Raw genomic sequence first — 17609 nt, 5'->3', positions numbered from 1 at the left:
CTTCCTGCATCTTCATGAATGTCATTTCCATATGCTTAGAAATGTCATAGCTGTCCATGGTCTGGGATTTCTAACAAATAGTTTAATGTTTGTGCAGTGCAAGAAACAGAATTCAGAAGGGATAGTACAGAGCAAGATGCAGAGGAATTATAACATAGAGGAGCCTCGGCAAGCATACTCACAGTTTACAGTAAGAGTGTAGTAAATGTTGTTGAGGAATAAATTGGGAACCAGCTTTTAGCTCTGAGAAAATGGAGCAAAGATACTTTGTTTTAAAAGAATAAAGTGTCTAGAAAGAGACTGTAAAGGGATTAATGAAAAAGCCACCATTTCTGAATTACCTACTTAATTATTAAACATTTTTTGTTTATTTGCTTCTGGCGCAGAAATGTTCAAGAACTGACCCATGTAACAGTACTGGCTTTAGTAACATTTGGCTTTTAGACTTGAAATTATACCAAGGGTACATTAGGATTTTTTTTTTTAATTTTTTTTTAGCTGATCTCAAAATGTAGAAGACTTGGTTATTTACCATTTTTACTAGGATATGAAATAATAACCCTAAATAAATCCCTGTAATTTACTACAGCTACTGTAAGCATAATGTAGAAACATTTAAGCTAGAGTTCTCAAAAGTAAAATTAAAATGTGGTAATTGTCCTTGTGATGCTGCTGCATATTTACAGAAATATCCTTGAATTTAAGTGGTACTGTTAAGAAAATAATTAAAGTATTGGTACCACTAATATTTTTACTGGACAAGGAACTTAATTTTGAAATTAATCTTAAATAGAAGTGAAATTATCTTTTAGAGTAATGACTAATCTTAACAGTCTCAAAATCCTTGCCATATTTTAAATTTCCTACAGAAAAACATACATCTTGCAAAATAAAGGTCCCGATCTTTCTTCTTTCCTTTTGAGTGGGGCTTTTGATAATCAAGGGTATTGCTAGGATGGAGCTATGCTGTCAAAAGCCTCTTGTTTTTGTTTTTTTTTAAATAACCTTGCAAAAAAACCAACCCTCCTTTTGGTTTCATTTGATATTTTCACAATACGTATTTTAAAACTTGTCTGATTTCTTTTAAAATAGCACTTTAAGCCAACCTGGGAATGAAGAGGCGCTTACCCGACAGCTGTGTCCCGAGGTCTCCGCTGCAGGGTCTGGGCAGGGGCAGAGGGATAAAACCGAGCAGTTCTTCCATTTTCTGTAGGAAGCAGGGAAGCCTGTCAGCAAATGATTATAGTCACTGTTACCATCTTATAGTAAAGAAGGAAATGCCAGAAAAATAATAATTTTTTAAAAATCAAGAAGTATATTGGAGAGCAAAATCTGTTGGTGGATCTGCAAAAGCCCAGGCTGGGATTCGGCCGCTGTGGCCCCGTGCCCTCCCCGGGGCTGGAGCCGCAGGGTTGCGGTGCGGCGCGGTCCAGCACGGCACAGCGCCCGGTTCCCACGGTTTTCCAGGGGAGCGAGCAGCCGCTGTGGGCGGCGCTGCGGGCGGGGAGCGGGAAGGGTTAAAGCCGATCCCCGCGGGGGTTAAACGTGGAGCCTAATGGAATAATGACGGGTAGCACCATCTGCTGGCCTAGTTCCGCGGGGAGCGGGTCTAACCAGCGCTAATATTGGCGCTGATGCCTTTTGATGCTTTGTGCGTTTCTTTCCGCGCTTTGTTGGGATCCGGCGGTCCGCGCACGGCGGGGCCGGGCCGGGCCGGGGGCGGCGGGTGCGCGCCGGGCAGGGCGCGGGGATGCTGCTGAAGCGAGCGAGCGCTCGGGGAGGGCTGTGCGCGGCCCGGCTGCCGCTCGCTAAATAGGCCATTTAGCAATCTTCTCCCCATGCTTTTCTCCTGAGCACTGCCGGGGGTGCTGGAAAAGCGGAGGGCAAGTCTTTGTCTGACGCCAAAAATGTCTTCAGTGAAGAGGCCAAGAGGAAGGGTAAGTGAGAGCCTGAATGAGTGGGAGGAGGAGGGGTTCTTTGGGCTAAAAGGCTAATGGGATTGAATAACCTTCCTTATTACTGGCTGCTGCTGCGGGAGCCGCATCGCCATCTTGAGCTGTTCCCGAGCTGGGTCCGGCTGTTTGTTCCAGCCCCGGGGCTTTAAGGTGGCCTCGGGAGCGGCCCCGTCCGCGCCTCCCGCCCCCGCCGCCCGTGAGGCACCTATAGAACATGTATCCCGGGAAGTGCGCGGGGTTTGGCCAGAAAATGTGTTTGGAAATCCCTGCTGGCTTTTCTTCCTGCTCTAGGCAGAGGCGCGTTTATGGGTGAGAACGTAACATAACTGTTATCTGCTGGGGTTTTGTGTTTGAATAGGAAATTCTTTCCATTCCTCAAAGGGGGAGGGGAGGAAAGCAAAAACATGTCTTCTGGCTGGCTGCAGGAGAGGCTCATCAGCCCCGTAAACAATTCTGCGTCCATGAAACGGGCATTAAAAACCCGAAGATAAAAACAAGTTACGTCTTTTATCCGAGTCATGGAGTGTACGTTGATCTGAATAAAGGAAACGCTGCTTTCTGATCCGTTTATGGATATAGAGCTGTGTAATTTTAGTTTTGGTTTTATCTTTTGTCTGTTGTTTTTTAATCTTGGTGTTGTTCGAGCATCTGTTGTGTTCGTCACCGAGTTAGTCCTGTAGATCATTTATCTGCTTTAAGGTAACAGTGCTCCTGGTATCCTACCAAAGGGCAAAACACTGATGCTGTTACCTTCCGGAGCTCCTCACTTTTTCGTATTTTACTGGAGGTGTTGGACGTGTGTGTCAAATGAATGGGCATGCTGCAATGGTTAAGGATTGGCTTCTTTAATTACAGAGGTGGAGAGAAGGCTGAGAGAATTTCAGAAGGATATTTTTTACTGACTTTGAGTACTTGGATTGGTTGTTTAAAGCTAACAATTGATGTAGTTGTATTGAAACCCACGCCATTCAGTGGTATAAACTGAATTCCTCATTTTTTGTCTCTGCATAAGTCTCTGGCAGTTACAATTTTTTAAAAATGCATATCCTTGGCAAGAATGTTTGCACTTTTTCTTTATATTTTTTAAATAAAGGGATTTAATTTACTTTTGTTTCTTACTGCAGCCTCCTTCCAAGAAGACTGATGGTTCAGGATCATATACTAAGATGCAGAATACCCAGGTGAGGGCAACGTCTGAAAAGAAGCAGAAGAAAAAAACAGACTCGGAAAGTAAACAAGAGAAAGCAAATCGCATAATATCTGAAGCAATTGCCAAGGCAAAAGAAAGAGGAGAGAGAAACATTCCACGCGTAATGAGCCCTGAAAACTTCCCCAGTGTTTCAGCTGAAGGAAAAGAGGAAAAGAAGGGTAGAAAAGTTAAATCCAAGCCAAAGGATAAGGAGTGCAAAAAGCCGAAAATGGGTTCCTCATCCAAAATTAAGGAGAAAACAAAAATTGGGTAAGTAGATTAAGACATTGTCTTCTCTTCAGACTGATTAAAATGGAAAAATGCTTACTGATAATAAAATGTTCTCCTCCACTGCCTACACAAAATTCTTCCTGATTAGGTTCGTGTGTGGACTCTCTCATTCAGAAACAAGAATGCTCTGTTTTTTTCTTCAGATAAAAACACTGTAGGAGTGTCCTTTTGAAAGGAATTATTTAAATAACATATTCTAAAATACTCTGTATTCACTTTGAAGCATAGACCCAAATATCTTTCATCTAGTTTCGTAATTCATTCTGACTCCAAGCTAAATTATTCTGGATTATAAACGCTATGTTTATCAATTTTGGCATGTAGCTTCAATACATGTGCTTGATAAACTGTACAGGGAGAAATTGAAAGTTCAATCAACTCGTAAGCAGGAGAATATTCTTACAGATATCATATGTGTCAAAAGTAAATCACATACTGGAAAAATTAAATTCTAAAAACTTTGTAGTCTTCATTTATATCGATTTAATTTGCCCTCTTAAAAATTTTACAGACTCAGCTGGGTCAAGTTGGGTGGATACCTTGGGGTGAGGAGCTTTCTGAAGGCTTTAGGTGTTAAAATGCTCCAGGGATTTCAGAAACTGGCTCCTCTTGGGACTCCAGAGCTAAACTATGTTGGCTGTTAATTTTAAAGGGGACTGTGTGATTTCCGATATTAAGTACGTCAGTCAGAACTTGAAATGGAAATCTTAGTTACAGTCTGATTTTTATTTTTTAAAATCCATGCTCTTTTTGCAGTAGCAGAAATATTAGCTGGCATATCTCTCAAATTTAAATGTCTCATATACATATGTATATTTTAATATATGGAGCAGAAATGAATGTTCTTTTCATCAGCCTGTATCTCTGCGTTTTTTCCTTCTAGAGATCAGTGCTTTTCTTACGTTTGAAGTAAAAAATTTTGAGTAGTTATCCTGTAGTATGAAGGTTACTGCTCTATACCCAACTTCATTCTTAACATGAACTTTCATGGTGTTAGTTTCTTTTTGTTCTGTTATGCATTGGCATATGATGTTTCTTGTAAGTTTACTAAGTGGTGCTTCCTTTTCTTTTTTTCTCCATCTTGTTCAAGGTGGGATTTTGAATGTGTACTTCCAAAGTTGATTTCACTTACATGTTTCTGAATTTACTCATGTTCTGTAACAAACATTTTGTGGGTCTGTCTAATCAGAAAACTTACATTGTTGTTTAGGTAGTGTCAGTTTCATGGAACCTTGCGGTTTGTCCTTAGTATGTTTTTTATTCGTTCTTTTAGATAATTGACAAAACCTGACAAATTATCATTGCTATGATACACTACATAGTTGCCATAATATTTTTACTGTTATTAAATGAACCAAGAAAAAATAAAGGAAAAAAATTAAACTTAGCTGCCATTTATGATTCTGCACTCAGTTTTGTCATGGTGAAATGCTGTGCTGTGCACATCCCTTAGGATCAGTTTTCAGGATTTCATCAGCATCAGTTGAGAAAGAGACCTTTCTCAAACTGTGTTTTTAACCATGGTGTTTGTGTTTGATGCCAAGTCTGTGCAAAATGCTCCTATTTAATTGTGGTCAATGTTTCATCATTTTGCATTGAGCTGTTAGGGTTTGGCTCCCCATTATTTACCAGTTGAATCAGCTAATGCACCAGTAGCACTCTGCTAACTTAGTTCTGTTGTCAGATACTGCTTTCATTATGTAGGATACATCCCTAAAGATGGAGTCAGGTCCTCATAAGGAGCTGTGAAAAGTCTTCTAGAGCTACATATTGCAGATTCCCATTCATATTCACAGAATTCCATTTTATTTAGATGGGCATCAGCAAATCAAATGTTTTGAGGCATCCAGATACTTCATTTTTGTATCCAAGCAGATTAATGTGTTGTGTTGAATTAGCACTATTGTATATTATTGATTTAAATGCATAAAATAATAACAAAGAATTGCTTAGCAAAGAATGCACCAGGGATTTTGCAGAGCAGCAATTGCAATAAGGCCTTCATTTTTTAAAAGAATAGTCTTACCAAACTCTGCTTTCTGTACAAATGTAGCTCCTGACATTATAGCAGAGTAATTACTACAAAATCACTATATTTGTGTTTTCAACCATAGTTTAAAAATTTTTGTGATTAACAAAATTTGTTTTATTCAGAGAAAGTAAAAAATAAATAATAGTGAGTTTAGAAGACTAAACAGGTCTTGTAAATGTTCTGTCCTATCTTCTGTTATGAGAAAATATTTCTTAATGAATCTAAGCACATCCTTGGAATTATATTGTTAAGTCAAAATAGGATTGGGTTTTTAAGCGTGTGGGTTGCTCCATTGATTTTTCTTGTTACCTTAAAATAAACTTTGACTGAATCTTGGGAGAAGATTTTACTATGCTAAAATAATACCTCTGAAAGACAAGTGCTTTATTGGGCAGGAAGGAAGGGGAGATCTCAGTTCAATGAAAATGGTTTTCTTCTTTGGAAGAAAAGATTTTTGAGATCTGTTTAAAGTGGGATAGAAAAATAATTAAAATTGTTTTTCAATCAGGAACTGTTAAATCTGTTGATTCAGTTTGGATTTGGAGTGTCAGAGCAATGCAGGAGGTGATGCAGAGTTAGGTGTGTTTGAGAAGATCTGAAGTCACTTGTACTTTTTCAGTGACTCCTGTTTCTTTTTTTGCAGGCCAACAGGGAGCTTAGCGATCTCAAACAATAACAAATACATTGATTTCTTCTTTTTTTTTCTTTTGAGAAATAGTTTTGATCTGATCTTTCATATCTCTGCTTGCAACAAATACAGCCTGTTCAATACAAGCACAGTTATACCCTCTGTAGCCCAGCACTCAAACAGCAAACTCTTATTTACATTGTGATTATAGAGTTTCGTCTCTTGTAGGGCTTTTGTCTGTGTAGCAACATCTGTGTGGCTCTGGGGGAGGATTTTCAGAGTTCCAGTTGAACTGTAAATGCTGCTTCTGTAGAACTGCAACACTAATTGCTGAACATATCTTGATATAATTACCTGGTAGCAATGAGTTAAAGAAAAAAAAAACAAAAATATGCTTTAAATGGTAACACAGCACAGCTTTTACTGAAATTGAGTAGCCCTCATCTGGGATTAAGATGAGTTTTAACTACTGTGTCTAGATGTAGGGGGCAGGATGATTTTTCATCAGTTCCTGGTTTTTGCTGCTCAGTTTGTATTTGGTGGCATCATGTTAATTTCATCTTTTCCTTAGTGATGCTCTGAGATCTGCATGTATAGGAAAAATTTATAGCATGATTCATTCCAATTTATGATTGCTAGTTAAAAATTGCTAGCAATTGCTTTCTAGGCAGTCTATAGTTTATTTCTAAAGGTGAGAGTTAAGGTTTTATTTCTCTGAGCTGTGAAGACAGAGACATAATGCTTATTAATTTAATCAAGTCTATTAGAACTGGATTCTGTGGTTAGTAAAATTTCTGTGCTGTAAATGTTGGTGAAGATAAATGATTAAATAATATTATTACCAAGAACATTGTAAAGGTATGACAGAAATTATTAGAAGAATGTATGTATAATATATTAAGTATTACAAAGTTAACCAATTTGCTTTATGCATTGATTACTGATTAAATTAATTCTTCAAAATTTGCTTTACAATTTCTCTGCAGACAGCAGAATCACTTTTCATATCCTGGCTATTTACCAAGGTGTGTTGACATTTAGGAATCTATTTAAACCCTTTCATATTTTTGCAAAGAACTTGTTTCCATTTATAAGCTTTTTCTAATTGATTCTACTTCTTCCATCTAAGGTGATGCATATTTAATCTAAAAAGTCTGCTTCTTACCACTTGATGTGAAGAATTATGAATTTGTGAACATTCTCTTGTTCAAAAAAGTAGATTGGCATTTAGGTTTTATAGCTCTCAACGTATTCCCACCTACTCAAACATAAAATTAAATATCACAGCCCTGATGAAGAGCAACAGCTCTGCACTGGTGATGTAAAGGACAATATCAGTCAAGTACATTTAGGTAATTTTTTTTCTTAATCACTGCATAGTTTAAATAAATAAGTTCCCCAAATTCCAAATACTCAGTCTACAAATGCTTGAGTCAGAGTGATAGTCCTTTGGTTCAAAACTGCTGGCAGAAATGGCTGTGTTATTTCATGTGTTAAAAGCAATGATGGATTTTGTTAATTAATCCTTAAATTATGTGGCAGTGAATCCAGCAAGTGGGATGTGATGCTGTGCACTGCTCAAATGAGTAACTGTTCTTGTTGCCTTGAGCCTCGAGGTAGGTCTCACAAATGCTGTTTACAAGCAGTTTTAGAACCCAGGACCCTGACAGATAATCTTTGCTTGTTGATCTGTTAGTGCTAGGATGGTTTGAAACCCTTATAAACTCAGGTAGTAACACAGGAGACATGGGGAGAGGGGTGGAGAGGAGGGTGTTCACCTGTCATGCTGCAGCTTGGATCTCCTGGGAGGCAGATATTGAGATTGTCTTCATGTTCATGCCAGTGAAACAATTGCTGGTGAGCAGGTCTGTGGTCAGAGAGAAGGGTGCTCACTGAATCCTTGAGTTCTGTTAGATCTCTTAGGGCCATTATCTTGTGTCATGATTAAAATGGCAATAAATTAAGATTTAATCATCCTTCTGAGTTGTTGCATGTGCTGAGCTGTGACTTGGCAAAGTTTTGTCTGCTCCCAGCTTTGGTGCTGAAGTTGGGTCTAAGTGGCATCATCTAATGTTTCTACTGCAAACTATAGGGATAAAAAGTAGTGTGGCCTTCTCAAATAAATAACTAAACAGTTGTTCATTATTTGACATTATTGTTTCAACATAGTGTAAGCTTGAACTGGCCAGTGGTTCCAAAAAGACTATCTGGAGGGTTTAAAAATCTGTGCATGGTCAAGAAGTTATTAATTTGAAATGCAACTGGGGAAGGAGACAGTGGCTAATATTATTAGTGTTAGTATTATTTGTTAAATCTATGGTAAAAGGGTAAGAGAAAATGGTTTTATACCAGCAAATTAATTCTCATTCAAGAGGATACAATATCTTGTCAAGGAAACTTGTTCTTTTTTTTTTTTTTTAGTGAAGTTTTTAGTAATAAAGTATTGCTAGTACTGTTGATAATGTAGGAGTTTTATTGTTAGTAATTTAACAAAGTGCTTTGACTACAAATGATAATATTTGAGAGGATATTTGAACACTAATAATTAGTTATTTGGTGTTTTCTGTTTTGGGAAAATTTAAGTAAAATGATATATTAAGGGCCAGCTGTACTTCCTATTTCTGATGTGCCTAATACATATTTGCTGCTTTTTTCCTTCTATTGTCTTTAATTTTTCCTTTTTCACTCTTTGGAAGGCTTTGGAAAGTGTTTATCACTTTAAAGCTGTTTAGAGTACAGACAGTGTTTCCATCTCATTCTCTGCTATGAAATAGAAGGGGAATGGAGCACATTCTTACTGGTTTTCATTTATAAGAAAGAAGTTGCATGGCTCCTCAAATGGTGATTCTTGGTAGCTCTAAACCATGGTAGAAGTCTTATGCTAAGGATCAGAAGTAATACTGGCTCATGAAAATTCTTCTTTTTAAACCTTTTTTTGTGCTGTTCCTCAACACCTTTAGTTTGTAATTATAGAAGAAAATATGTATTGAAGAAATCTACCACGTCTAATTGTAGAAATATTTATAGATGTTATGTAATAAGATAAATATAAACTTTAAAAGGCAAGAGAAAGTGAAATTGGAGTGGAGTCTGGTGATATTATTTATGCCATGTCTACATTGTGCTGTTAACTTTTCATAGAAACAGAATAGATGGTTTCTGTTCAGAACAGTTTGTTTCAGGGTAGAAAAAGGGATTTTAGCCAAAGATCTTCATGCTTTCATGCAGAAATTTATAAACTGGCAAGAGAACTTGTTCACTCAATGAAAATTTTTCACAAAATTCATCCAGTTTACAAGCTTCTGAAAATCATTGTTTTCACATAGCAGATTTTTTTAGAAGTTTTTGGCCAAAATATGAGCAGATTGCATTTTTACTGATAGTAATGTATGAGTTTAGCACCATACTGTTGTTCAGCAGCTTTTGATAGCAAGGAGCATTGTGATTCTGGGCACTGGATCAGAAGGAAGTGGAACTGCATTTATTTCTCTCATTGGCACCATATCCATATAGAAGAAACATTCTGATCTACAGCATGCAGAGATATTCAGAAAATTTCAGGGTAATGCTTTTGCAGTACTGAGGGTAGGGAATGCAAAGCAAGACACAAAAGGTGACAGATGGAATATTGTGTGTAAGGCTGCAGGGGCAGAGCAAGAGGTGAACTCGAGGGGCTAAAATTAAGCAAAGGAGGGGAATAACTGTGCAAGGAAGGATGGAGTCTAATCACAAGATACTCCCATGTTCTGAAGCAGAAGGTCCTTAAAATCCTCAGCTAATCAATGGATTCCACTAGAACCCATAGTAAACCCCATATCCCTTAATGTTGTGCTTCTAGAATACCAGAGGACTCTTGGGCCTAAAATAGTAAACAGTAGTTCATGAAGTGAGAATGGGCTCTGGCTGCACAGATAGAAATACTGTAAATGCAACATGCATTTAGGGATTGTTTTAATCTAGCATTTCACAAAAGAGGATCAAAATTTGGAACAGATTGCTCAGGTACCTGCCAGCTGTCAGCCTTGGAGATAAGTGGAACTTAACTGGGCTGAGCAGCAAAAAACTCTGAAGTTTGCTTCAAGTAGGGAACTGCAGGTCTTCCCAAGACCTCTTCCAGCTTGGCTTGTAATTTATCACTTGCTTGATTAAGCAATGTTCAGTTACCCTTTTTCTTCAAAAGGATGTAAGAGCAGGGAGAACATATATTGATAGTTCCTACCATTTTTCCAAACCCTCAAGATGCAAACCAGGAGCTTGGTGGGGTGGATATTGTTACATGAATGATCTGCCAGGAAATTCTCACTCATAAGTTTACCAGGTTTCCCTTTAAATGCATGTTAAATTTTAGCATTCAGAATTCCATTTAGCAACAATTTCAGAAGGTCAATCGCAGTGTGCCTTGTCTGCATAATTTTGGAATATATTAGCTAATTTGACATATTAGTGACAAGTGCTAATGTTGCACTTAAATTTTATGAAACAAAGTGAGATAAAAATGGAAAAAGTGATTATCCAAGTCCGTCACTAAAAAGTGTCATATTGGACAAATACCCGAGAATACAAGTCTTAAAATAAAAACTGAGAAAAAAAGAAAAATGATTCCTAATCAGAGCTTGATAAGTGAGGGGAAAAAATGCTCAAACTAACCTTGAATTCAGTAGGGAAATCAGTGTGTTCATTGCTGAATTTTTTTTCTGTGATTATGAAACATGTTTTCTTAGTAATAATTAACCTGAGAACATCTAATGAAAAGCCAAGGACCAGAATTTACTTGTGAACAAGCAGGTCTGTGATTATGCTGACTAAAGCTTCATTTCAACCTGCATCCATCAGTGCTGTTCACTTTGTTCTAGAAGTTAAAAAAAAAAAAAACAATTGGAGTGAAACATATTTTGTGGTTATGGGGATTTTTAGCCTTTCCACTGCGTGTACATAATGATTAAATATTGAAAAGCAATGAAAATATTTGTTGCTTTTAAAGATATACCTGTAATCTTTTGTAAGTCATATTGCATGTTGCTTAAACTTTCCATTGTGTTTTGGTAATTTAAGATGCTTATGTTCCATGTGAACTCTTGGTCTGGACATTGCAAATATATGTGTTTTCTCTTGTTTGAACATTTGCAAAGAGAAGTAAGTGAGTTGTGTTTCAACCATTACATTCTCACCAATAGTATTCTCATCAGGTGACCAATATATTTGATGTTATATTGCTATAAAATAACTTGTCTGTATAAAGACTAAAGTCTTGCACTTAATTTGTTTGTAACATGGCAGAAGCAGCTTGTATGCTGGAACACTTTCGTCACTTTCTATTACAAATCTGATTGCAAGAGACTATATAAATAGATATTTTAGGACAGCTCTCTGTTTGTGATTTTCTTGAATAGTTTGTCATTATTCTACAATTGTGCCACTGTAAACACATTTAGAGAAGTGTATTTGGCACATTTTCAAATATGGAAAAATATTTTTACACCCTTTAGTTAGAAACAGATTTGACAAATTGGTATCATGATTTACAGTGTAATCTTTAAATCCAAACAAATAATTGATGCTTTTGCATTAGAGTTTAACTATTTTATTCAGCACAATGGTGATTCTTAACACACTCTGATAGGTTCTAAGATTACTTACAGATGAAACTACCAGATTTTGGACATGGCTTCTTTTGTTTTTTAAGGGCAAAAAAAGATATGTTCAATTCCCTTATTTTTACCAGTGAATGACTTATTTAAGCATAGAAGTTTTGCACGTCAGACAGCTTTGAGTGATTTGTAGATTGTGTCCAGAGTTAATTTTTTTGAATAAAAATAAGGGAAGCTACATTTCACAATGGTAATTTTCTTACGATAAATCATTTAGTGTTGTCATCTGCAGATGGTATCTCTGCTAACTTTGTGTAGTTTACCATTGTCAGTTGGTTTAAATGTTGGATTTTGTATTTTTGTTTCTCATGTAAAGATTTAAAATGTGCATGATAATTAGGAATTTGTGATAGCAAGGTAACTGTAGAGAAAGAAGCTTACCAACACTAGTGAACAATACTGTCTGCTGTAAGGTATTTGAGACCTATTACTCATTTTTCAAACAGTGGTGCTATCCAAGTTATTATTGAAAATATGGGAATTGCTAGTGATTTGATCCTGGAATTCCACACACTGGTGTACAGCATTCACTCAGAGGCTGGGGTTTTGTTTCTGACAGAAAGCTGATCATCACACTGGGCAAAAAGCAGAAAAGGAAAAACGAATCTTCAGATGAATTGTCTGATGCTAAGCAGACTCCACAGCAGCCACTGAAAGATGAAGATTCACAGGTAAGTAGTTGATACTCTACATTTAGAAATTTCCCTGTGTTATGTCTGCAGATCTTTTTCTCTTCTCTACAGAAAGTTACACTTTGGCTGAGTGGGAAAATGCAGAGGTTGCCTAACAGACAGGAGGACATTTGTCAGTGAAGCTGCCTCTTTGAGAACTTGTAAAAGGGTTGTTACAAGCTTTAATGTGGCTTTTTTTTCCTGACCTCTGCTTCTGTAGAAAATAAAAGAACAGATTTCTTGGAGTGTTGGATCTGAAGGCAGCAATGATCAATATGCTGATAGGCTCTAGTTGCTTGTGGAATACCTCTGAAGGAAGTGCCAGATGAAGAATTGAAGGGGTCAAGTCATTCCCTTGAGAAATAGCTGTCTTGTAACTTGCTTTCCACATTTTTTCTATAGATTGCCCTGAAATAATAATAATACAGCTAATTAGTTTTAAAACTTGTGCACAAAGAAGCATGAATTGTTGATAAGAGGTTATATTCTATTTATGTTTGCATTATTAACAGAATTATAACTTCTTGCTTTAGGGCAATCTCCAGTGAAGTAAGGTTATGTGCTGGAAATGCACAGGTTTTTATCCTGTGGCAATTTCATCCACAGAGGCAAAATCAGCATTCAAAATAAGGTGCTGTTGAGTAAAAATTAATTGCATTAGTTGATAATAGTTGTCCAAAAAATTGAGATACTGAATTGCCCTCTGGTGTTTCACATATAATAATGCTGGAGGGGAAGAGAGATCAGAAGCCATTTCCCAGAATGACTTCTCATTAACTGAAGTGATAGCTTGTCTTTGGTAAAGGTTGCCTGAAAGGATCTGTAACTTTTCAGTTGTGTTCTGTTATCAGATAGATATAAATTTATAGGCCAACAAATGTAATATAAAAGACTGAAGATCAGTTCTTTCCTGGGCTTATCATGAAATCACCTGCTGGAGGTGTGAAGGGAAAAGAGGGTAGAGATAATCAGGACTGATTATTGTGAGATATAGGTGAGAGAGAAATAACTTTCACTGCAGAATGTCAGTGCATTGCCCTGCTCTCTTTGAAGGAACTGGGGAGAAGGAGGAAGAACATCAATTACTTTACTTCATGAATTCATTTTCTCTTTAGTTTTCAAACATGTTCATGATTTTATTTTCAAAGAGCTGTTTCTAATTTCTGTTGCAAATAGCTGTTTTGAAGCCCTGGGGGGGCAATTTTAGACCCTTTTCCCCCCTAATTCATTTTGCATGCTTAGTTTTACATTAAGTGTCTTCCTTAAATAGAGGGATTATTTTTAAATTTTATTTTAAATGTGTGGTGCTACTTCATTTTATGTCTTAGAGCCATTTGTTTATGGCCATAGTTCTCAGCTCAGGGAAATACAAAAGGTTTTTTCCAAACAGTTCAGCTTATGTATTAATGTGTTAGAGAACATATGTTGATGTTTTGCTAATCACTTCTTACTTTAAGAAAAGACATAGTGAGAAGAATTGAAAATGCCAGTTACATAATCTTGCATTGCTCATGTTACCTGGTTTTGTTTTTTTTTGTTTTTTTTTTTTTTTTTAAACCTACTTCTGTCAGCAAACTATTACTGATTTAAGTATAATGTGAGATTAGTGTGTCTTTATAAATTCCTTTTGGTGATAACACTCAATGCTGCACACAGCTTTATGGAAGAATAGGTAATCTACATACCTATGGAAAGCTTATGAATGAGTTTCATTTTTGCAGCTTCTCTGGAGGAATGGTCATAGCCATTCTTTGACTTGTACTATACCCATAGTATTTCAGCTCTGTACTTGTCATGTAGTTCTTAAAGTACAACTACATCTTTTACCAGATAGCAACCAGACCAAGGGCTGAATTAACAGTGAGGAAGAAAAGTTCCTCTGCTGCAATCTCACTGTTACTGAATATGTGCTCTGCAGAGGCCAGTGTGACCACAGGATTTTGGGTTTTGTCCTATTCACAGCTTGTTCTCCCAACTGAGTACTGCAGTGTAACCTGCATTGGATTTTCCTGCACAAAAATAACCTTTTCTGTGTTAGCTCAATATAGTAAATTTGTTTTGTAGAGACTGTTTTGTTTTGCTGTTTTTATTTTAGTGATGATCAGTTCTCTAAAGCAGATTATAGTGTTTTCAAATGTTAGCTGACTAGTTTGATACTGCTATTTTTATCCAGTGAATCCAATTTACAAATTAATCTTATGGTTAAATAGGCAGTGTCTCATTTATTGGTACTGAGGGGTTGGAAATGTTATGTAATATCCTAATAATCTTAAGTATTTGAAACTGTGAATGACGAGGAATTCTTTTCTTTGACTGAACATAATTTCTTCAGCTGGAATTTGTTGTCCTTAGATTCTTGCAGAAACCAGAATGAAAGATTAGAGAGAGAAACTGCAAAGTAAGCCAAATAATGCTGTTGTACAAGCCTTTGATTAAGGTGGAGGAGAAAATACAGACCTTAACAAAGCAGCAGACTAGATTATCCTTCAGACTTCATCATCAATCTGACCAATATGATCTAGTGAAAATTTCCATAATTTTTTGTATAGCACCATTAGAGACACGTCAGCTTATTTTATATCTTTCCCTCTGATTCTGAAGGTAGCACTCTGCTGTTACACTGCATTAAGAAATCACTGTTGAAATACTGGTGCTTGTGGGAGATCTGTTATGTATCAGCTTTGCTCCCATACTCTGAGAAGAGTGTTTATGTTTGCTTTTGAACACTAAAATTAAAAGTATCTTATGCTTACATGAAAGAGAAAATAACAATTTAATTAATGTTAGTGGATAACAGAGGTACCTTGTTTCATGTTTGTTATCAGATGTTGACCTTTGGTTTTAGGTACAGCTGAAGTATTGCTTAGAGTGCCCCAAAACATGTAGTTCATGTTAGGGGAAATTTTGGCTAAAACCTCTATCTCTTTTATTTCTCCTGCATGGCAGAAGAGAAGATCCAATCGTCAAGTTAAAAGGAAAAAATATGCTGAAGAAGGAGAAGGGAAGCAATCAGAAGAAGAAGCAGCTAAAGTTTCTGTTAAAATCAAGAAGAATTCTGCCCCTTTACCTGCTGAACAGCCTTTACAGTTATTTGTGGTGAGTAAAAATTGGCTTGGTCTGTGGGAACTTTCTGTTTGTCTCAAGTAAATAAAGCTCTTAACTTGGAATACATTATTATTCCTAAGCCACAGTTTAGTGTAACATTTTGCTAAGATCTTGAAAAAGAGAAGAAATTATTTCTTACTCTTTTTTTGTGTTAGAAACATCTGTTGACTTAATTGAAATATAGAATAAGACTAAGGATATATCTGTCTCAAGTAACTTCTTATAGGCATATGAAAAAGCTCTCTTCTAATGTTACCATAACTTACAGAAGCATCAAATTATTTAGGGGAATCTCTGCTTACTGAGGTATTTAAAAAGGACACGCCTCCTCTCCCCGCAGCCCTTTCAGATTTACACTTCACTGTTCAAACTTAGTGTCAAGCCATTCAAGGTAAACAGAGTAGCAGGGGAGAAACAGGAAAAAAGTGTTTGAGATGCTTGAAAGAGTGCCAGCAGTTGTAGGGGAAGGAGAATGATGGTATAGTTGGGAACAAAGCAGACAAGAGGGAAGGTGACTGACTCCTGCAAGCAACTTTTACAGATCACCTCTGTCTCTGGAACCACAGCCCAGTTGTGGCAGAGCCTTCTGTGCCTCTTGTGAGCCCTGCTGGAATTCTCAGCCATGACCTCCTCTCTCTTATTCCACAGCATGTTTGTAACCTGTGTGCAGACTAGATGGATCAGACTGAGTTTGCCACGTGCTGGGTTTCTTTCCCCTTTTTCCACTTGCAGTCAGAGTTCTTCTCCAGTTGTGTGTGTTACTAAGTTCTGGGTATGTCCAGTGCATCAGTTTGACTCAGCAGGGCATTCCCAGTGTCTGGCAAGCATCAGAATCCCCAGTGCTTGTACTGAGTGTGTTTGGCAGGTGATCCCTGCAGCTGATACTGTTTGGAAGTGCCAGACTTACTGTGGTTTTGCACATAAATCTTTCTGAGTAGAGACCTGGATTTTAAATTTTACTCCCAGCCTGTTAGGGAATGCTGCTGGTAGAGGTCAAATTTACCTTTATTCTTCTTCTGACAAGCCACATGCTGAAGCCTGAGAGAGAAGGCATTTACTGTAGTTTTATAATATTGTTTTCCTGTGTTTATAGGAAAATCCAAGTGAAGAAGATGCAGCAATTGTAGACAAAATCTTATCCTCCAGGGTAATAAAGAAAGAAGTAAGTGATTGTCATGGGATAAAATAATTTATTTGAAAAAATGGTTTGCATCTATCATTTTACATTTCCCCTGAACTTCCTTCTCCAGGTATCTGCTGGGATGACAGTAGACACAGAAGAGTTTTTTGTCAAATACAAGAACTAGTAAGTATTAACAAGTTATTTCATTGAATATGTTGACTGTTTAGCATCATATTTATGTACTCAAGTTTTGTACTGTTTGAAGGTTATTTGTCATCTATTGAGATTTTTCTTTTCCAGTTTGATCTTTACATTTCTAAGAATCTGTAATATGGTAGTAATAATTTTAAAATTGAGTATTGTGAAACTAGCACTGTCCAATAAGCTGGCAGCCCTTATTCACCAAAGAACAGAATTTTCTAGAGATTATATTTATTAAATTAGAAGATATGTTTATTAAATTCAGTAGGGGCTACATGCCTGAGGCAAATTTCAATTTCATAAATTTAAATCAAAAGTATTTTGTCATGCATTTAGGAGGTGCTGATGTAGTAGTTGGACTTACTGTCTCAAAAAAACCCCAAACTTATGATAGAAATGATTTTACATCAAAAATGGAAAATAAAAAAAAAAGAAAAAATAATTTCTCTCTTTTTTATTTTCAATTTCGTATCTGTTTTCCTGTCACTACTTAATTCTTGATGCCAAAAATCCAAGCTTATTTTAAATTTTACATGTATGAATAATTTAATCAGATTTCTGCCATAATTTTTTTTTTTGTTTGAAACTCTGGTTCTACATGTTGTTGGAAACCATTTACCTTGTGTTTTTCTGAAGAAGTAAAATCTGTCTTTTCATCTGAAAATGAGTAATCCCCAGCTGTTCGTTCTTTCTAGCATATCTTTAGAAAGCTTAAAAAATGATAAAAATACACTAAGAAGAGGCTGTGAGGAAGAAGTGTATGTAC

General features: G+C 36.6%; 1 protein-coding gene across 6 annotated transcripts in view; it reads left to right on the top strand.

Moving 5' to 3' along the window:
- Positions 1 to 17609, top strand: part of CHD9 (chromodomain helicase DNA binding protein 9) — a 76060-nt gene that overhangs the window by 21785 nt on the left and 36666 nt on the right. For 4 of the 6 annotated variants that reach the window (XR_013775618.1, XM_079316214.1, XM_079316215.1 and 1 more), the window contains exons 3-7: positions 3080 to 3414; positions 12303 to 12414; positions 15361 to 15510; positions 16613 to 16681; positions 16770 to 16825. Coding sequence is in view for 5 of the 6 variants with exons in the window: in XM_079316214.1 (XP_079172340.1) it covers positions 3080 to 3414; positions 12303 to 12414; positions 15361 to 15510; positions 16613 to 16681; positions 16770 to 16825 (722 nt within the window). In the remaining variant the exon portion in view is untranslated. Of the gene's footprint in view, positions 1 to 1311; positions 1938 to 2050; positions 2265 to 3079; positions 3415 to 12302; positions 12415 to 15360; positions 15511 to 16612; positions 16682 to 16769; positions 16826 to 17609 lie in introns of those variants that run through there. The other 2 variants (XM_079316216.1, XM_079316217.1) reach the window with 2 other exon arrangements.

Source organism: Erithacus rubecula, assembly GCF_903797595.1.
Source record: "Erithacus rubecula genome assembly, chromosome: 12".
NCBI classification, from domain to species: domain Eukaryota; kingdom Metazoa; phylum Chordata; class Aves; order Passeriformes; family Muscicapidae; genus Erithacus; species Erithacus rubecula.
The sequence above is the reverse complement of the archived record's forward strand: the minus strand, read 5'-3'. Positions and strand labels throughout refer to the sequence as shown.